The sequence below is a fragment of the Typopeltis vanoorti genome, chromosome 18 (assembly GCF_054136105.1).
Source record: "Typopeltis vanoorti isolate ZY-2024b chromosome 18, IOZ_Tvanoo_1.0, whole genome shotgun sequence".
Taxonomy (NCBI): domain Eukaryota; kingdom Metazoa; phylum Arthropoda; class Arachnida; order Uropygi; family Thelyphonidae; genus Typopeltis; species Typopeltis vanoorti.
In genome coordinates, this window is record NC_143566.1 from 60,820,734 (window position 1) to 60,843,911 (window position 23,178).

Sequence of the window (23,178 nt, forward strand, 5' to 3'; positions counted from 1 at the left end):
TGGAATTCTAAAAAAAATATTATTTGCAAATTATTTATTCAAATTTTAAGAAGGAATATAATTTTTTTCATACGCCTCCAAGATATAAATAAAATTGGTTAAGTAAATCTTAGAGACATATAGCAACTTAATAACAAGGTGCAAATTGTATATTTGTAGATGGATTGAATTAAATGTTCTCTGCACATTTAACATAACTCTCACTTACGAAAGGTAATCATATTGTGTATTTAGTACCGTGGGTAGGCGTCTAGGAGTAGATAATCCTGTTCTAGAATCAAATCTAGTATTTTTTATTTTTATTTATTATTATTTTTTTTTCTTCAAAATTATTTCAGATTCCAGTAAATAGTGTAGTGGTCTCACACTTAAAGACAAACATCCGTGGCATTCGAATGTGTTGGTTGAACGTTGACTATTCACTCAGCCAGGCATTTTATATAAATTGTTTTATTATTACATGATACCTCCTGGGAGTCCAATCCTACGAAATATTTTAAACTTTAGATTGTTTTTGTTTCTAATTATATACAAGCTTAAAATTATTAACTGTGCAATGAATATTGCATTACGAGATTAAAGAGGAAAAAAAAAACGCTGAATAGCAGCCTAATGACCAATCACATACATAAAACGTCCGTAAAATATAACTTTTAAGAAAGGATTAGTGAGATTAAGGTACATTGAATTCTATGTACTTAACATATTTAACACATGATTTTACAAATTTGTCTATCTATTAACATCGAGTTTCTCAAACTTCAGATATCCGTGTATCCCTTCTTAAATTTTCATTATTACCAAGTCCCCCCCCCCCCCTTATCAAAATAATAATAAACAAATAAAGTATATTTCATTGAAAATGCCCTTTTTAATCTGAATTTATATGTTCATGTAAACAAAAAATATGATTTATTTTTAGAGCAAAATTTGGAATAGGTTCCTCATCATTTCAAGTAATTCATATCTCATATCATACTTACGAAGATTTTTCATCTTCCTCCTAGTTGATTTTCTAGAGATGTCAGACGACACACCCTTATCAATTTCGTTTTATCCAGATACAATATCAACGTTTTCTTGTTGCTTACAACTACTTGTATTTGCTATATTGCTCTCTTTTGTGCATTTTATAAATCTAGTCTTTAACCAATCATCCATACTTAAGAATTTGAAGGCTAAAAAAATTACCGTATTTACTAGAATATAACTCTCACTTTTTCCCCAAAATTAAACTAAAAATCGTGGTGCGAGATACATGCGGGTGTTTTCGGAAACTAAAGTTTTCAGAAAAAAAACTGAAAATGGTGTGACTTACCAAGAAGCTCGTATTCGTTAACGCTACTTTTGGCATCGAGAAGAGTTCCTTGTGTGCACATCGTCAGTCATCCACCCGAGTAGCTTCATCTTCTTTCCCATTATTTCAAGCAAAAATTACCAGTAATTTACAAGACTTGAGATACGTAATGAACAATCCTTCCCAAATGACTAATGAGAAGTAAAAGCAGAGCGTGAAACAGACAGCAATGGTAGGGCAGTAGAGATAGAGCAGCTATGAAGAAGTACATATGATTGAGGTCCGGCATTAACAAAACGCGCGAACCAAACACAAAGGCAAGCCAACAGTTGAGTTGAAATGCTAATTCTCTTCAACCGAATTCCATAATGTCTGAAACAAATTCACTATATATTTCTTAGTTTTAACACGTTCACGACGGCGTGGTGGCAAAACCATATGCACCGGAAACATATGGTTTTGCTTGAGTCTATGCAGCATTTTAATTTGAAGGGGAGATGTGATTTATTAGTTAGTGCCATTTTTATCCCAGTTGTCTCTAATTGCACTATTTGTTGAGAAATATATTACACTGATTGCAAATGTCTCTGTACGCGTTAATGATGCATAGGCGAAAATTGCCACGTATTCCCATGAAGATCTTTCGCGTACCTCCGGTGGTACGCGTACCACACTTTGAGAAACGCTGTATTAACAGATTCATCGACCGATTTTTTCCTTTTAAGTGTAAGGTAGTTTAGATTAAAACTAGTTGATGCTTTTCATTTAAAGTTCTAAAAAAATTATCTGGAAGTCGTAGTATTGTTTATTTAGTGATGTGCATATAGAAAGCGATGAAAGAATAAACAGGTGAAATTAAAAAAAAAAAAAATAAATAAAGTCATGGTTTAAGAGATTTTGAATCCGTATTTAAAACTTCAGATTTTAACATAGGAAAGGCGATAAAAGTTTCGGATAAGAGAATATTGATCACTTAGTAATAATGTTTAATGGTTTGGAATAAATTGTCATAGCCCTTAGTTTAAAGAGAATTCTTTGTATTTCTCATGTCATATCCCGATTCATTTGTGTAAGGTTTTAGATGTCTTGAAAATCAAAGTGATCGAATCAGACATAAGTAAATAAATGTGTGTGTGTGTGTGCTCCCGCCACTAGTTTCCAGGCCGCTGTGATATCAGAGACTTTTCGTAATATTTACATTTCAGTTTTGCAGGCATTTGTCAATATTTAAGTCACTGGGCAGCTGGGAGTGTGGGAGGTGTCTTCATGTTATGAGCAGATCACGATTCTAGTAATTTTACTTGCACTGGTTTCCTAAATTTATCCATTTTCCTCTGTAATAGAGTAGGAGCAATGTTGATAAAAGTTGAAGCCATTACGTTAGTCATGATATTTGCCGACAAGATGAGCACTAAGTCACATTGGGCAATATTTTGCTCTGGAATAGTGCTGAAACTATTTGTCGTATGTTGGCATCTCATGAAGAGCCTTTTCGTTTCTCCAAGATGTTATTGCGAGTTTTTAGTTTTACCACTAATCTTTGTCAAATGTTCTTTGAAAGTCAATGATCTGTTTAGAGTCAATCCAAGATAGTCTGATTGTGGTTTAAATGGAAAGCAATGGCTTGCTTAATTTGGATTAAATTGTAAGCATCGTTCTTTAACGTGCTTGTCAAGTTTGTTCTGCAAACTGAAAGGAGGCGCTATCCCGAGTTGCAAGTGAAATTGGCATCTGCATACTCAAATTCCCGAGAGACAATTTATATACCGACGTGAGATGTGATAGCTATAGAGATCGGAAAGAACGTATCTTTCAGGGAAATCATTGTGGAAAAATAGCGAATGAAATATACGTGAATACCTCTATCTGATAGCATATTGATTAGCAATCTTGAGTGAGAGCAAGGGATGATCTCTAGGAATTTCAAGGTTAATCCCCCCCCTCCATCCAAACAGTGTTATAAGCTGACCAAAGATACCCAAAAAACATTTTTTCAGTATATGTGATCAAAAAATCAGCACCTGATCACACTAACTTCTTTAGGTCTGAACATCACTCTGTGGAAATTTCACTGTAGATGATAGTGGAAAAATCATTGAACAGAGTCAGCATGGAAGATGCTTTAACAAAGCAATAGGACAATAGAGATCTTTTTGCAGGTTTTAAAATCGTTATTATACATAGTACTAGTTCTGTATGGATCCATTGCTATATTTCGGTATGTTGAATTGTTGGAATGTTTTGAAGATCTTCTGTTTGATCAGATCTTAGGAAAGAACGCGTAAAGCTAGTTATTTACAGCCTTCATATAGTTATCTTATCAAGAAAATGTAACAGTTTTTTAATCCATCGAGGAGTGTAATCTCTGCAATAGCATCTTGTTCTGGATACCGCCCCCCTCAACCCATTCCTTGACATCTTCAACGAATCGTCACCGTTTCTACTAGTGGATTCGATTCACCTGAAGTTGAAGTCGGCTTGCTTTTCAAATTATCTATAATCAGTCTTTACTAAAATTTCCAAATTGCTAAAATTACTGTGCAGATGATAACAGTTCTCGTTATTTGGAAGGCATAGAAGACAGTAAAACAAAGGTTGGGAATGTATTTTATGTTCTGTCGACCTGAGTGCAAGCTTGAATTGCATTCAAGAATTTTTAGAATTTAAAAAAGAAAGAAAGAAAAGAAGTTCTGACTTTCCTCCTAGTTTACCCATTTTCCCACCAAGGTGCTTGGCATCCCGTAAAGAATAATAGCGTTTGAAATCACCAAGAAAGATGCTGGGAAAGAATAGGATTGGGCCAACTGGCATCAGAAGGTTTCTATACAGTTGTCATAGTTATTTCAGAAATCTGTATGGCGGCTCTAAAGATTCTCTTTTGCTGTAAGCTTTTTTGGCAGACAGTATATATACTGAGTGATATTGTTCTTAATGTAAATTGCTATTCCGTATTTAGGGAGATTAATGTCCGAAATCAATACATCCAGGAATCTTTCGCCTAGAAAGTAGGATAGAATCATCTTCTATTAGTCTTGCAACACAATGATATGAACTAGTGAGATCTTCGTGTACATTTGGTTCTTGGAATGACTTCTTTCTTGACATATTCAAGACTTGGTCTAATATTCTTGACATCATGATTTTGGGAACACTATCTAACATTATCTTACTGCGGCTGGTGCTGAGGAAGTACAGTTCTGTCTCTGCGGTAGACTATTTTGCCTAATTTTTGTACTTTAATTCCTCATATTTCTGTTAAAAGTCGACTTGGGAAACTTATCTGATCAAGATTGGTGTTAAATGATAATGGCTACACTGAGATAACTAATTTCTTTTCATTTGATGTGGAGAGACGTGCATTTTTGCGTTGTATCAGTCTAATAAATCCAAATTTGTGTTGGAGGAAAAAAATCGTTTATTTTTAAAGTATAGATGGTATGTCTTCATAATTCTAATAATTGACAACATCAGTAACTTGATATTTTGAGAGGCTGACATAGCTTCGCTAAATGCATAATGTGCATATTTTTCAATTGTCAACGGTAGCCCTGTCAGTTATGCAATAAGGAATGAAACAGCCGATAAAAAAATTGAAAGCTCTTGTTCCAGTTTTCCACAGGAAAGCATATTTTGAATCAGGGCTGAGCCTTTTCATTTTAGATAAAAATTCTGTTCATAAGACAGAATGAGCCAAGTGCTGCAATATAAATATACTGAGTAATATCACTTGCGATGTATTACCTAGTACAGCTTTATCTCTCGCGATAGCTTAATGTTTGTACTACAATAGTATAATACATTTAAATATTCGCATATAAGCAAATTGATATTTAAATAATTGTGGTCTCAGTTTGTAATTTTACTATTGCCTGTCATAGTACGATCGCTGAAGATAGAAATTAACGTTCCTTCATACTGTTCAAACTCTGCATAGTTATTACTAAAAGCAGCGACTTAGTACCTCGGTTCCTCTATGCTTATATTTCTCATTGTATTCTTATTTATTGAATTCGCTTAAGTCAAAACCGAGTTCATGCAATTTCACTTCTTGCAATAACGTAAATGGACGTTTAGTATCTGAATAAATTTTCTGACATCACATTTCTGAGGACAATCTCAATAAATCTTAAATTACAGTAATATGTAAGAGAACTTCGCCTATGCAACCATCAAGCATCAATGAAGGAAGTTTAATCATATGTTGGTTACTTATAGCACTTTCAGTATTCTGTGGGTGGCTTAGGGCTAGATGATCTGGGAACTCTGCTCTATAGAGGCGATCATGAGACATTGCACAGACAATGGAAAAAATTTCCATATTATTTCTCAGCGGGATCTTGATATCCATCCCCTGAAAATGTCCCCTGGTAAGGCCACTAATTTACGTGTGCATTTATCATATCACCTATTTTTCACTCTTTACAAAACTTAATGGTCACGTATGATCAATCTAACTTCACAGTCAACATATTGTAGATCTGATATTACTTTAGTTATCCCCTTCTGTACATTCTCCATCATTTCCTTATCAGATCGAAATTCAGACGACCAAATCTGCATTGCAGTTAGGTTGCGGTTATGTAAAGGATTTGTTTGCTTTGCTTTGTTTTGAGGGATCCAGGAGAGTTTTGTCTGGATAGGTCATGATTACTTTTTCATTTGTTACTTATGTCCTGATTTCTTTTCGACAGTATTCGAATCTTAGGTTACTTTTACGTATGTTTAATGTCTTAAATAACTGATTTTGCCTTGTGCTGTTCAAGATAATATGTTCTAGAAGAATGTATGGTTTCTTAGAGATAGATTACTGAATCTTATGTTAAAATTTTTCTTATGAACATTGATAGAAATACGAGTATACTAAATATTATGTTCATCGTCACATCGCTTATTACGATGTGACGTAATGAAGCTAACTATAAAGATTAAATTTAAGAGCTTTAAAAAAATCTTTGTAGTGAAATTTTCTGACAATCTTTCGTTGGAAATAATTTCTGGCCTTTAATATTCGATATCCACAATTCTAAGTAGTTTCTGTTGATTAACTTAATGTTAAATACATTTTAATATCTTCAAAAATAAATATTTCCCCCTGTTTTTTGTGTCGATCGGTAATTGAAGATATTCGATTTCACTATTTTTTTTAACCAAATATAAACGCAACTAAGCATTTATTTTCCGTTTTAACGCTTTAAAAATTTGACTTTTACTAGTGCGTTTTTATGTGTTATAATTTTAATAACTCTCCTTGTTAACAATGTGTATAATTTGTGCAAGAATCTCGTGCTTATAAGATCGTGCAAATATACTGGTTTATTTTATTTTATTTATTTTTTACTGTATCAATTTACAGTAAAAAATAAATTATTATTAATGTTATTGTCGGACAGCTAATATTAACAGATGATACCTCTTAATTATAATGATTTCATCCTAAACCCAAGTTTAGGATGAAATCCTAAACATTTTGAAGTTGAATTTATGATATCTTGATACTTGCTTTCTCATATAATTTGCCGTTTTCTGTTATATTGCTTTATTTGTAATTGTTCCATCCGTTCACTTTATGCTATATTTACTTTGGTTTTCATATTATCTCGCTAAGTAGGCTGACACTTGTTTTGGCACTCTATTTTTCGTCGTGGGAAGGTTTTGACATAATTATTGATTTCCTTGCTTTTATATATTACATTCATTATTGGTGGTGCGTGTAATTGGCTTACACGGTGGTAGTTTTACCTCTTGAATTAAGATGCGTTGATCATGGTTTCTCTGTACAGGATTTTTTTTTTTTTTTTTTTTTTTATCATAGCTAACAGCTAACTTATCCGGTTTCCCACTATTTTATTATTATTTTTTTCTGACTTGTCGTTCTGTATAATTTCTAGATTTTTGTAAATTAAATCCTTCCTTCCTTATTGTAAGAAAGAAGCCTTTATCAAGTATATTTTGGAGTAATTTATGAAATTAACTCTAGTGGATCAATTTCATTCCCACTCTAGCAGAAGATAATTACGATAATGCGACTTCATTAAAATTTGTGAAACGTAACTTTCACACAGAGCATTTTTGTGTATTTATAATGTTAATAACGACTTCTTTAAAAATTTGACTTTTACTAGTGCGTTTTTATGTGTTATAATTTTAATAATGCCTTCTTGTTAACAATGGGTATAATTTGTGCAAGAATCTCTAGTTTATAAGATCGTACAAATATAATGGTTTATTTTATTAATTAATTTTTTTTACTGTATCAAATCCTGCATTACATAATGGGATAAATATACGTCAACTTAACGCCTGAGTGGTAACAAAACTTACAACACAGCAGTGTTCTTTTTGGATAAGTGGTTAAGGAGAAAAGACGTGCATGTTTTTAAAGAATGCTTGGGACAAATGCTTCGAATGGCCCTGGGAGAGGGAAAGGGGAAAACAACTACTAGTGGTTTGGTAAGTTGGAAGCTGAACTGAAATGTTAACCAGTACATGGTAGTTTTCACATGCTTTCACAAAAGTGAAGGAATGATGTAGACATTTCAGTGGAGCAGCGCCCATGATACCTACAGTAAACTTACGAACTGTAACGTCTGTGAAAAACTAACAGTTTTCTGTACTCAATTATATAACTATATAAAACATTGATTGTTATAGTTTATTGATTTAACGTTCGCTTAATTGTGCCATTTAACCTAAACCAGTTTTCATTAGTATCGTATACGATAAGGAAAGAGAGGATCTCACATCTGTTTTTGTGACTCCCAAATACAAAAAGTTGTTAACCTGTAGTAAATTAGGAGAGCTGTTTTACATAATCCGATAACTGCTTCTAGAGAAAAACTTTTCAAACCTCTCCTGCTTTTTGGTAAGCAGGGCGGTCGTCTTAATACCGGTGATGAAATTAACCCACATAAAGAATGGTGGGAATGCTATATATGCCATGTATATTCTTTCATATACATATTGGCTAGGTGACTAAATGCGACATGAATTTTGCTATTTTTTGTTTAGAATCTGAGAGAACATAGGAAAAAACTTAAACTTCGTTTGGGCAGTTTGCTTGTTATTTGTGGGATGAATTGGCAGTTAATCATTTGGTCGCTATAAGCTAGGAATCGGGACAATTTGCCGGGCTGGTTGTTCGAATGAGTAATTCTTCTGTTCTCTGGACAGTAGAACTTCGAATCGAATTTCACTCAGCGCAAGCAGGTTTGTGAATAGCTTTTGATGAAAGAAACTTCATCGACAGACATTATACTCTTATCTCCCTCCCCTCCCCCTAGCGTTTACCGGAAGCCTAAAGTTGCAAAAGTTTCATGCTTGGGTCTTTAGAGCAGGTTTCTGGATTATTTCTTTGCTCATCCATAGTAGTGATGTATGCATTACATTTACAGTCTTTTGTAGATGGGATTCACATTAAAAAAAAAAAAAACACCTCAATAACGCTCTTCGTGATACCATCATAGAGCAGGGCTTTTCTTCATGTTGAAGTCTGGATATAAAAATTAATTTATGCGAAATCGTGAATATAAATACATAAATTATTATTGAAAGGTAAAATGCTTTGTGATCTTCACTGTTCACAAATATATGAACCATAGAAATTAATATATACTTATATTCGGCGCCTCTGTAAACGATAAATCGGATTATCTCGATAAAGTATTAACTTCGTTACTTTTCATGCACTCTGTGTTTCTGTCAGGAAGCCTCATGCTTGAGTAAATAAGTGTGTGCGCCGTGTAATTTCATATCAGATGAGAAGATCATTATTACGATCGTCTATTATTGATTTGATAGCACAGTTTGAAATTTCTAGGATTACTCACGCTACCTTTCCCTGAAACCTTTTTTTTTTTTTCATGCGCTTTGTTGTTATAGTAAAGAACTGGATGCTTTCATAGATTGAATATAATATCATATACTCTTCATAGAAATTTATCTAACTTGATTTAGTAGATGCTAATTCCTGTTCTGTTTTCTGTTAGGCCAAGGTTGTTAGGCCAATATTTAGCCTAACAAGGTTGTTAGGCTAAATATTTTGCCGTGTATTCCGCATTGCTTCATTCTAAAACTGGACTGGTCAAGTATTCTAGAACATGACTGTTCTCTTCTGTAAATCACACTGTTTTATTAAATGCAAACTTTCTTGTAGAACTTCGCCAAGAATAAGTTTGGAGTAAGTCTTAAACGTTCTTTTAATAGTGGTGATCCTCGTGCAGCTACATGTATGAGTAAAAAGCTCCACTTAATAACTTAATAACCTTGACTACTAAATAGAAGATTTCATGATAACAACAATTCCCAAGAAATGCGTCCATTTTTTTTAATGATACATTTGGCCAAAATGAGAAGTTTATGAAATTCTGATCTCCTGCGAGCTTCTGTCTTTTAATTGCTGGTCGTAATCCATTTGTTCCCTTTGATTTGCTAAATATTCCTTGTAATTCGCTATTTATAGCAAACATCATTAAATTTTATTCAACCATACCAGAATCTTTCGATATTTCTGAATAAAAATCGACAGGTTGAAACCAAATTTTGTTTTCTATTTGTCTATTAAAACTTGAACAAATCTCAGCCAAGGAGAGTGGATTCGTTATATATATATATATATATATATATATATATATATATATGATAACGTGGTATGTAAAATAGTACATTTTGCGAAACGCTTAAAACCAACGAAAATTTATTTTGAGGGAGGATACATTGAGGAAAAATAGAATTCAGTCACCCTTAAATTAGGAACAATACCGTATGTTATACTGGCAGGGAAATAATCCTTAACATTTAAAACTAACGTATAAAATCATGTAAAGGTTACTTTTACATTATATTCGTGCTTTCTCTTTCACTCGCTCAACAATTTACATGAACCGTACTATTATGGTCCTCAATAATAAATCAAGCGTTAGATGAAAATATTAGACTTCATTCTGCCCAGATGTCAACTTTTATTCTCTTACATATATTTATCAGATATATGCAAGAGAATCCAAGGCTCTCTAACTTCATAATATACTAATATTTGATACAACTACCTACATTTCAGAGCAATTTCCTAATATTAAAAGTTCACTTTCTGGTGGCTACATTCACTTTATATTCGATTACATATTTGCAAGATGTTAACTTTTATTCTTGTTTATAGGATAATCGCCTTCAGAGTGGAGACCACATATTACAGATAGGCGAAGTGAATCTGCGTGGAATGGGATCCGAACAGGTTGCAATGGTGCTCCGTCAGTCAGGCAGTCACGTGCGATTAATTGTTGCTCGCCCTATAGAACCCGCATCGCCTGATTACAATGCCTTACATAGTAACGCGCCCATTGTTCCCACTCGTATTTTAGCCGATCCTGACGAAGTGGAACGCCATCTAACGATGTTTCAACAAGATCATAATGGATACCCAGAGCACCTTCCATACAAAGTCCAAGATTTTGAACGTCCCTTTCTATATCCCAATGGAGAAGTCGAAACGACCGAGGTTTTACCGGTAAGCCAAAGTTTATAGCATGTTTTTTTTTTTTTCCTCTCATGAATCTCATTATTGAGGTAATAATATTTTTCTCTAATTAGATATTTCATATTTTAACGTTGCTATGCATTTTTTAAAGATTAGCAAAAAACACATCGAAATGAAAAATCGTTAGCTTGAAAAAAAAGTTTATTTTACTATTGCTATGGCATCACATGATTTTAATATGGTTATTGAATATAATATAAATTTAATATTCCGCAAGGCCGTGTTAATGGTGTTAATAATAATAAACTATTGTTGAGGGCATTAAAATTAATCTCTTTCTGAGATTTTGCATAACGTCAAAAAAGATATATGCAGAATATAAAATCATGTTCTGGAAATGGTTGAGAAAAGTACGATGGCGTGCTAAAACGTTATTATTTCGAATTTCTTCAAAATCTCTCGTGTCTTTTATATATATATATATACATTATATATATATATACATTATATATATATATATATATATATACATATATATACACACTAAAAGAAAAAGCATAAATTGTTACAATTTGATGAAATATGGGCGGGTTAAAGGGTTTTAAGATATTTTCTTTCTTGTGGTTATATCAGTTGCTTTGATATCATTTTGTTCTAGGTGTTTATCAGAATTTTTCAGCCCACCCCTCGTAATTTCCTCAGAAACTGCTATATATTGCTGTTTACTAATCTGTTTTTTAGTAACAAAGTTCAGCGAGTGCAGGCTGTGTGTGAGAGCCCTCATTGAAGACCCGAAAATGTTCCCTTTCGGGAATAAACTATTTCGTATATGTTTATAAATCATCGAAATCATCTTTGTTTTTAATACTTTATATTACTGAAATCATGATTCTCCTAAAATCTTTACAATATGAAAGAAAAAGGTAAGCTATTTTTGGCAATTGAGTAGATCCCTTTTTTAACCACTGGGCTTAAACAGTTGAATTTAATACGATTTAAAAAGAAGGATATTAATTAACATACATGTGTCTTGAAGGTAAGGATATTGAAAACTTAATCCTTGATAGGAGTCGAGACGGTATGCAGTTTTAAGTGGTGAGTACAAGATCAAAGATAGCTTAGCTTTTTCTTTCATATTATCACTTTTTCTTTTATCATTTTATCACTATTTTTTCATATCACTTTTTCATGTATTATATATATAGAAGGATGAATTTGAGGTTGACATTGTTGTTAGGAGTGAGTAAACTTTAATTGCATCAAAGCTTTCTATTAAATTAACCTCTTCTTCTTCTTTTTTTTCTTCTTTTTTCTCAGTTAGTTACATCTCAGTTTAATCCGAAACTGATAGTTTACATAGAAAAAAAAAATCATTTTAGTATCATCAAGAGAATTGACAGTAGTTTTCTAGAAAAATATTGTAATGGAGTCCTAAATGTGAAGATAACTTAATCAAAACAAGGATTCAAGTCTGTTTCATTCTGCTAAGTGTAGCGCACTCAATTACAATTCAAGGATATCAGAATATATGACATTATCCTAGGACAAAAGTGTTCCATTTTTGACCTAGATAATGTCTTATTTTGTGTTTCTGGAATTGTAATTGATTGCAGTTATTGTCTTTAAGTTTTGCTTTTGCAGATGTTAGTGGTTGTTTAGTGTGTTAACGTGCAGATGAATGCTGACTAACCTTTGGAAAGTTTAGTCTGCCGTCATCAAAATGCACAAGCGGCAAAGGATTTTCGGACTGTATTTTCATTAATTAAGGTAAGTGGTAAAAGTTTTGAATTGCTGTCAGTATGATCGAGTTCCATTATTGAGACATACTAGCATGTTTTTGATCCCATATATCTTCAGAATCTTGCACCCTTTGTTGCGTGTGACAAAGAATAGAATTTTTATATTATCTGATTACAGTTTCTGTGGAGGAATATTGTAACTTAGTATTTATATATCTTTGTACGATGGTGAGTAGAGTGATTAATTTCACTCAATTCAAAAATCGTTGATTTAACATTTTAGTGTACATTTTTCTTTTAAAAGTGAGAAATATTTTTAATCGATCTGCTATCATGCAGACTTCTAGAAAGCTATTCAGCCTTTTTACAACAGTAATAAGGCTTGAATGCTTTCTAATTATTAATGCAGCAGTATCTATTTCTCAATGTCAGTTTTTGTGGGCTGCCTTTTTGTATTTCAATGAAGGCAAGTGACAGGATAAATTGCGACCGAAATTATAAATTTCTGTGCGTGACTGAATAAATTATTTCGGTATGCAATTGATAATTGCTTGCACACGACTTGGACGAGATTAGAATTAATATCAGGGAGCAAGCACGTAATGCGATTATTTTTCTCTTTAAAAAAAGCTTCTAAATATTTGACTAATTATAACTCCTAATTTTGTTATATGGAGTGTAATTTGAGTACTTTTCGTGATATCGACGATATAATACTGTTTGATGCTAGAGGAGAGAGAGAGAGGTGGCACACTTAAAAAATTATTAAGAATGCTTTTTCTTCTCTGGGACTCAATTAGCATTAATTGATGTACGAAGGCAGGACGGGAATATTCGTAATGAACTTTGAAAACGAAGATGATAGGTCCAGCTAATTACTCCATTTGAAGTTCGGTTGGTTAGATTTACTGAGTATCTGTGAGACTGTGTGTGTTTATTGCATCCATTCTCCGGCCAATGTCCCTTTATTGCAAAATTAAAAATGCAAGTTTCATCATCCGAAACACAACCTTGTTACTTCCGTATGAACCAGCTAACTCGCCTTCAAGTGAAAAGCTCGTATAACATTTCTTTGTGTGAGATTCGAACCAAGTTTTGCCAAACGAAGGGAAATTGTCAATGATCTCTTTTTTGAAGTACTTGAATCACTTGTCTGGGAGATTACATGATGATAAAGTAGTTTTTAAAATATAGGAACTCGAGGGGAATTGATTGTAAGATGAGAAAGTATTGGATACTTATAGCCAGCTGAATAAAGCATTCGTGATCTCGAGGTATGTATTTGGTAGTGAGAGTGATTCGAATTCATTTTTATTGATTATGCAATTATATCACAACACTGCATAGCGTTGCTGTTTTGTGGATTAGCCGCGTGGGCATATTTTCATGGCAGTTTCCACACGTGAGAAGTTGCGAACCCATAACACTCCCATACCATCTGTTAGCCGTGTATCAGATCTAAATCTTTTCGCTAGCGGTTAAAGTGAAGCAAATTGTTGAACTTCCTCCCTACAGCCGTACCTGGCTCCATCCTACATATGGTAATTTCCTAAATTGAAGACGCATCTCAAGGGTATCTATTTTTAAAATGACGAGCAGGTAAAAGTAGACATGAGAAAACGGTTTCGAAAATAACCCGAAGAATTTCACTATGTGACTGCTTTGAAAAACTTGTTACGTGGTGGAGACTGTGCATTCAAAGGTTGGGTGGTTACACTGAGATGAGAAATAGTGTGTGAAAATATAGCAGACTTCAAACTCTTATTTTATTGAAATGGTAATTAGATGTGCAGCAGTTAATGGAAACATTGCTTTAAATATGCCACTTGTATTTTAATAACTGTGCAAACGCATGCATATTTCAGAAAAAAAAACAATGAATATTAGTTGAATTCGAACTACTTATATAAAATTAATTATAATATTGGCTATCAAGATTTTTCTCGCTTCCCAAACATTTGTTTAAAAAACAAAATAAATGTTTGCTCCAGTTTTAAAATGGAAATATCGCTTATAAAATTACAATTCGTTTGCTGTATGCTATAATTATGTTTTTTTTTTTTTCAACATTCAGTTTTTTTTTAAAGGACTACTGCCGATAATTCCATCCATCTTGAGTTGGGTGTTGTGCTATATAATCGCCCACTCGTCATACTGCTTCTGGCGTTGATGTGTACTTTATAGTTATTGAGCTTACCTCTAAGATCTGTATATAGTAGCTCTATAGAAAATTACTTTTAATCGTAACAGATATGCTTTACATGTTGAAATTAATAACAGTGTACGAGGGTGTGTGCTGAAAAGTTCATAATCGCCATGAAGGAATTGAGGTAGAACCATGGAACTTATACATTATTCTACATATTCCCCACGAAGTGTTATACACTTGTTACAACGCTGCTGCATCATTTGCAATCCTCTGAGAAAAAAGTCTTTTCCTTGTTGAATAAACCAGTTCTCAGCTCCAAATATTACTTTATATGTGGTAAATTTTGTTCCTTTCAAGTGTTTCTTTAAATTTGGGAATAGGAAATAATCAGATGGGGCCCGGTCTGGCGAATAGGTTGGGTGAGGCAAACATTGAAAACCCAAATTGTGTATTGTCTGTTGGGTTTCGTGAGCAGCTGCGTTGTCCTGCAAAAGCAACATGCCTCTGCTCAGTTTTTCCCCTCGTTTTTCCTTCAGTACCTCTTCAGAGCTGTTGAATAAACTGCTGATGTAACAGTTTCCCCATTTTTGAGATACTTGGTTACACCATCCATACCCCAATAGACAATGGCAAGAACTCTTTCTTCTGGCTTTTTGGTTCGGAACTTCTTTGGCTGTGGAGAACTTTTGTGTCTCCACTCCATTGATTGTTGTTTGGTCTCCAGGTCATAGTGATGGAAGCCATGTTTCATCAACTGTCACAATACAAGCCAAAAAATTTGCATCTGATTTCTCGAAATGATCCAAAATCCCTTGAGATGACAGCACACGCCCATCTCTTTTGATTGACATTCAAACATTTGGGGATTCACTTCGCTGAGAGCTAATGCATATTCAGATGTTGGTGGATGATAACCCCAACGCACTGCATGGATGTTCTCAGGTGTGATCGCTGTGCAAAGTCTTCCTGAACCGGGGGCATCTGTTGTCTCAGGATTGCCCAGTTTTAAACTTGGCCACTCATCTGGCAAATGGTGGATATACTGGGGCACAGTCCTCTAAAGTCTCGCACAAAGTTTGGTGAATCTCAGTTGCGGACGTTTCTTGCAGCACGAAAAACTTGATAACCGCCTTGCACCTCTGTGTCTTCGAATTTCTTCAAAACCCCTGACCTTTCTTCTTATATATCCTAAAAGAAAAAGAATAAATTACAATTTGATGAAACATGGTGAGATGGGGTTAAAAGGTTGTAAGATATGTTCTTTCTTGTGATTATATCACTTGCTTTAATATCATTTTCGTTCTTGGTGTTTATCAGAATTTTCTGTCCTCCCCTCGTATTTGATTAGTTTTGCATTCACTTCCACATAGCACGTTAGTATTTCTGCATAAACTCTTCATAGATAGTAGGATTGTTTAGTTAAATAACGATATTTCTCTGTTTAGATTCACTTTGTCTTAATGTTGTTATGAATAGGGGATGATTCTCAGGCAAAACCTAATTTTCGAATTCTCTTTCCAACAGTGCTTGCCTCCTTGTTTACCATTGAGCTTAATGAATAAAAGCTAAGTGAAAGGGAGAAACAGGAATACAAGCACAAATTGACCCAAGAGTAGATAATTGTAACATGCAATCTAATTAGCTCCAACGTAGCTCATACGAAAATTCTATTAGGAAATGTATACTTCCTTTAGAAGGCATTTAAGAGCTACTCAGTTAAGAATTTCTTCGTTTGATATATGGAACAAAATTATTAAGATAAAGTTCGGGATGAAACGGTTAACAGGCTGAATGGCTAACATTAAATGTCGGGAAACGATGAACATCAATTAATAATGTGTTACTGCCCTAACGAGATTACTCGCTGGAGGACTTCGCGGCCACTGATGGTAATTAGCAACAGTCCATTACATATTATGAAGTTAAAGCGTAACATCTTAAGTTTTGAAAGCATTATATATAATACTTTTCTGCATTTATTATTTAGCTGATCGTACTCTTGCAACTTTTTCCCTAAGCAAAATTGCTTAATCTTAATTATAACAAAAATGCTATAATTAGTCTTAGCTCCGTTTATTTTTAACAGCGGCCTAAAGATTTTACACTTGTAATAATACTAGAACATTCATTTTCTTGTTCCTTGGTCTCGAAACGACATAAATATCAGAGGTAATGAGATATAAGATACAATATTGATCTGAGTACAGATGCCAGGAGGAGGATAAATGTTTCATCTAGCTTGACAGGATATCCGGTATTAAAGTCAATTAATGTATAAATTATTATCTGGTTTTAAAATATTCCTTTTGAACGCTATAGTCTTCGTCATAAATAAATGCCGTTGTGCATAATAAATTCCATTTAGACCAAACAAGCAGCAAGTATTTTCAAAATCAATTAATTTTCTAAAGCTAATGCAATATTCTTTATTACTACAAAAATATATTTTAAAGAAAGCAACCACTCCAGTTAATTACTAAAATCAGGCTAAGATAGCAACACAACTGACGTATTAAGGAATGACGGCAGTGTGTTAAACATGACAGGTTCGGTACCATTTGTAACTCGACATACATGCCTTACTTTTTTTTTTTTCCCTCGCTCCAGCATTTGTGGATAAACCATAACTACAGCATTTCTGATTTTGTAAATTTGGTGCCATTACAGTCTGCGTAACCTCTGAAAATAGCGTATGAATTCATAATACTAGGCCCCGAAGAAAGACCGTTGTTGTAAATTTTCGACATTTTCTCGAGTTAGTCGATCTTTGGCACAAGCAAGGAGAGTTTTTTCCTCCTGGACACTCCGGTTTTTAATACTCTTGCTTTTCCTGTCACAAATAGTCCATACATAGTTTTTTCAGCATCAAAAAAAAAAAAAAAAAAAGCTGACATTGTATAAATCCCAAATCTGCCCAACATTAGAAATACTGTTTACACATTGGTAATAGTACACCAAAAGAACTTTGTTTAAAAAAATACTTGAGGCATAAAGTTGATGAATTCGTTTCTTGCAAACTACTTCCAATATTCTGGCAGCTGTTGTCAACCTCCATATATAGTTAACTTCACCCACTTACAAATCAACTTTTCGGCATTCTTCATTTCCATTTACTTTCCCAAATAGAAAAACACGCAGCTAAGGCATCTCTCACTCACTCACTCTCTCTCTCACTCACTCACTCACCCCCCCCCCCCCCACACACACACAGCGTTAGTCGCTAAGTTCGTAATTCTAAAGAACCCAGCCGGAACAGCCGTCTCCTCTTATTGTTTCACCCAAGAAATATAAGCAGGTATTAATGTACTCTAGATTTTGCAAACTCTGCTGATTAATCTCTCTCTCTCTCTGTGTAACTTTGGCAGTCTGGATATTTAGGGGTTAACTAAACCTTAATTCGTCAACTCTGGCGAATAACTGTAGTGTTAATGTTTGCTTTTTTATTTTATTTATTTATTTATTTTTTTAAATACGACTGTTGATGAAATTTTCTTACGTCTTTAGGATAATGATAAATTCAGAATGAACTTTGTGTTTCAGCGTTTAGCATTATTACATAAGGTATTTATTAGTCCTTTCCTTGTTTGTGTAGGGATTACACTATAAGAGAAGTCCGAAAATAACCTGATATTCGATGAAAATCGTTTAGCCTTTCTTGAAACTTTAATTTTATTTAAAATTTTAAAATCAATTTTCCCTAGTGGTGCAAAATGTGAGGATCTAGTTACTATTAATAATTCAGTTAGCATTTACAATTCATACAACGTAATATCTACAAATTTTTTTTTTTTTTTTTTTTAGTGAAACTCCTGCTTATGCTGTCTCTAATAAACCATTGACTGCGTCTTATTTGTCTCATCCTGTGATAATAACTTAGTAACATGCATGGTGTAAATGCTAATACAGATGCTCCCCAATTTACGAAAACATTCCATTCCCCAAACCCTTTCGTAAGACTTGTTTTTCATAAGTTGGAATTTGATTCAAGTGTCAGTTATGTTTCATTCTTGCTAATGAAGTAGTTATTGATGTAAATTACTTAGGTAGAAAGGAAAATGAAAAACATTGAGAGTAATTTATAAAACGAAGAAAAAAATAATAATAGTTTAACTATTTATTAGTTATCATTCAAACCTCAGTAGCTGAGATGATGGAAGATTTGCGATGTAGAAGGTTATTATTTCTATGTGGTTGGTTCGATCTTTCTGACGAACGTATCGGGCGATGACTGGTACTGCCCTTTTTCTCTTTAATTTATATAACAGGCTAACATCTAATCCACTTTTCGTTGAACTTTAAAATAGAACCACGTAATTTTTGGATTTGTTGGCCGAGCGTTTTAGCATATTTGCTGTCCAGCTAACAATCTGCGTATTCGAATCTTGCCATAGTCATGGATGTTTATGATTGTACTTTGGTGAGGGGATGAATTTTGTCGCCTTGTGAGTGATTGCCACTCCCGCTTATTTGGGGGGGGGGGGGGCAGAAGTGGCTTGAAAAAGTCCCGTTTTTGGTCTTTAGAGCAAGGTTTCTGGACTATGTAAAAAAATAACAAAAAGACAACTAATAAAAAATATCATTAGCACAACGTATGAATGTATTATACGTTTACAAAAAGCTTTCGTCGGTGGGAGTTACATTAAAAAAAAAATCCATCTTCCCAAATCATGCCATTAGATGTATTCTCATAAATTCAAGTTTAATTTCTTTGTGAAAATGTTGACTCTTTTTCAGGTAACTGAGAGATCTCAGACCAAGTGCCTCTTAATTACCTGAAGAATTTCATTCGCTAATTTGTAAGATCCACTTACAGTACAGTGTTGTCAACTGTTTAGACATTGGTTCATGCGAATGTTAACACATGGTAAGACAAGTTTTACAGCATAATATAAAATTCTATTTAAATATAGTTTTGAACTCGTGGTGACAGTTCGGAATGTCTGTGTATTAAAAGCTTTCTATAATTTTTGTGACTCCCATCCATGAAAGACTTCATTCGTTAAGGGTTTGATAATTGAAGACCCTTTTATAAATATCAAACATGGAACTATTTTTAAAAATCTAGTTCAGGCCTTCAGGGGGTATGATAGTGGTCCCACATTGGGCTTTGAAATTCATCAGTAAGTTATATTCATAGGACATCCGTGCTTAGGATAGGTTTCGAATTCGAGTTTTGTCGGTTGTAGAGCTACGACACTCTCCATTCGGTCAGCCAGGTCGATTTCTCTGCCGCAAAATCTATGAACGTACACAATATTCGACGTAGGTGTAGCTCATGCGAGAGTACTGAATTCCGCATGCAAAAGCATCCGTTACATCGCAGTGACACAACAAATTTCAATGACCTACTGCGATTTGGCTTCAAAGTTGCGTGATACACTGTGCGGTGCATCTTCATGAGTCGAGGCTGGTGGTTAGTGTTATTTTTGAGTGTTTATTGTTGTTAACAATGCAAATTCTTAAACTTTATCTTGAATAAACCTGCTGCTTATTCTTTTGTTTTTTTGATAAGTTTCTCTTTTATTTTTACATTCAAGCAGACAGACTCACCTGCTTTATAATTTTTCTGTATCAAATATATGTTCATCTGAATTTAGAAGACTTTTGTTGTAGGTCTTCGTAGTACATATTTCTTTCTAACTCACTGTATAAAGATGCTGTGCAACTAGCGCTGCATAGTCGACCAAGTAAAATCGGAAAGCAGAAACACTTTCGGGATGTCATTTTTATTTTATTTTTATGCATTTTTTCAAAAAAATATTTTCTGCACATCACCTTTAGTATTTGCCTGATATGTATAATTATCTGTCTAAATTTCCCATTTGGAATCCTGAATGATGCTCTCATTACCATCTTATGGTAATATATGTGCAGTTTACGATCTCTGCACGGTCAGTAGTTCCGAGTATGGTTTGTCAAGTGGGATCATGTCGTTATTAAGATTTCTTTCCCTTGAAAAATTCGTTTGTCGAGTTATTTCAAAACACGTTTTGTACGTACGTTTATCTCCCTTACATACTGATCATGTGTCCTGGAAAACCCCTATCGTGTTTGTGCAAACTTCTGCTTTGAGGATAAGTCCTGCTCATAAATTACGTTGTGGAACACGGCGAAGGCAATTCTACTAGTATTCTCAAAGCTGTTTACTTACGCATTTTCAAGTCGCTCGACGCCTGCGTCGTTTAATCACCATCATCCTGTCGCGGCCAAATGTCATTAAGCGAAAGATGGTAAAATGTCTATAGAAAAGAACTTGCACCAAGTGTATTCCAAATTTATCATGTCCTTTTTATCACATTTCTTGAGCACGTGTTATAGGCAGATATAATTTATTAGCTCATAAAAAAAAGTGCTGTACTTGCTTTGTCGTTTGAGTTAGTAATTTTTTATATTGTGTAAATTCAGTTATCGATTTAAAGAATAATTTAATGATTGTGTATGTTTATATCGGTAGTGACGATAGTTTAAAATTACTTTCACTCGACATTTAATATTGGAAGTGTGCATTGTCATTTATTCTTGGGATTGCAAGCTTGTATTGTTTATAATTTTTTAATAAACTTTTTTTCTGGTATGTCTTCCAATTTTTCTCGGTTATTCATTGAAGATTAAAAAAAATATTGAGCTGCATTTAATATTACGTAGCCAATATAATTATCATTGACTAAAAACAAAACAAAAAGAGTTGTTAAAGCGCGGTAAGATGATAGTTTATTTATTTAGCTGACGAATAAATATTTTTGTTCTACTTGTCGCATTTATTAATTTTGTGACTTGAGAAATATTGAGTTAGTAATCGAATTGCAGTGCCATTCCTTAATTATCAAAATGTGTATTCCTTAATATCTCTACAAATCTTCTTTATTTTGATCTTTTGTAATTAAACATTCTGGTTTGGCTAGTTTTTATAAGCAACCATTTCCAGATGTTTCAGACACAATCGTTTTTCATCTGTTTGGCTGACGGTTCTCCATCTCTTATTCCAGCCACTCGTTGATTAAAAAATAAAAACCCGAATGTTCACTCTGGCGTTATATTTAAGATTTCTGTGGTGTTACATATGACTGTGTCACGTGTGGATATCAACTTGGCTGTTAACATTGTCTTGAGTTTTTGCTATGTTAGTATGTTTAGAGGGCAGCACCTTAATTGCAAACAAAGTAGGAGATATCTGTAATTTGTTTCTATTCTGATTTTATTATTAAAAAGAAATCTATTCTGATTTCTCTTTAATTCTTATTTATTTCGCCTTGACGCAACTGAACATGATCCTTTTTCATAAACAGACCACAATCCTGCTCTAGAGATTGCTTGTATGCCACTTCAGGACTCCAGTGAGTAGTGTGATGGGATTACACATGGCAATGAAAATCGTGTTCTGTTTTTTTTCGTAACAGTTAACTACAAGTCTCCGTATTAGTCACGATGAAACGTGGGGGGGGGGGTGATGGCATCGAATAGTCATCTGTATGTTAATCAGTGATCTTTTTAAAGCTTCAATCTTTAGCTTTGCAGCTTTAAAATGGCATTAAATTGTTTATATACTGTTTCAAAATTAACACAGGAAATAACTTGTATTGAAAATCTACTTATCTGTTACAGAAAGATGTTCAGCTTAAAATCGGCTTTCTCTTTTCTATATTGCTAGTGATAAAATTGTACTTATAAGAAATACTATTCATAAAGATTAAAATAAGACACTGGCCATTAATAGCAAAGTATCTGCAAAGTAACAGTGTAAAAATCCTGGTTCTTTAATGATTTTACATTGGCAATTTAGTGTATATATTGCAACAATATCAGACTGGATGTTGCCAATGTACTAATTCAAGCAAAACCTCCAAAGAGTAGCCTCTCCTGTAAAGAATAATAATAAAATAACAATTACTAAATCTGATAATCACAAAACATAATAGTTCTAAACTACTATAGATATAGACATTGAAACTTAAAGTTCGCCCTACCTTCCTTCCCTATTGGTAAGGTCAAAGATTCCTTAAAAAGATCACCTCGTCGCCTGTTGATGTTACTAGTAAACTAAAACCATATAATTCTAGACCCCCATCCGATATATATGTACTACCTAAAAATCATAATCAGGATGTGCCATTGATTTACCAATATGCAAATTTGCCAAAGTGCTCTCGCAGTATACTGGCAACATTCCTTCACACATAAACTCGGCTCGCTTTATAACCAAAATAGAAAACCTCGCACTCCAACACACATTATAGTCAGTTTTAAAGTATCTTTATTCACCAGTGTGAATAGAGATACACTAAAAGACACTTTACACCTTATTCAAACTGAATTTCCTCTCGATATTTCAGCCTTGTTTAAAGTTCACTATCTCGTTTATCAAGGACAATTCTACAAACAAATAGAAGGAACAGCCATGGACCATCACCCCCCCCCCCCCTTCTCCGGCTAATTGCTTCATGGAAACATTTGAAGAGAAAACTCTAAACTCTGCTCCATATGACGCACTGTTTGATACGATTTGTTGATGTGTTCTCCTGAC

General features: G+C 33.8%; 1 protein-coding gene across 3 annotated transcripts in view; it reads left to right on the forward strand.

Moving 5' to 3' along the window:
• LOC150096712 (multiple PDZ domain protein-like) overlaps nt 1-23,178 on the forward strand; it is a 1,501,001-nt gene that overhangs the window by 343,448 nt on the left and 1,134,375 nt on the right. For all 3 annotated transcript variants that reach the window (XM_090408593.1, XM_090408594.1, XM_090408595.1), the window contains one exon: nt 10,452-10,799. In XM_090408593.1, coding sequence (XP_090264719.1) covers nt 10,452-10,799 — 348 coding nt within the window. The remainder of the gene's footprint in view (nt 1-10,451; nt 10,800-23,178) is intronic.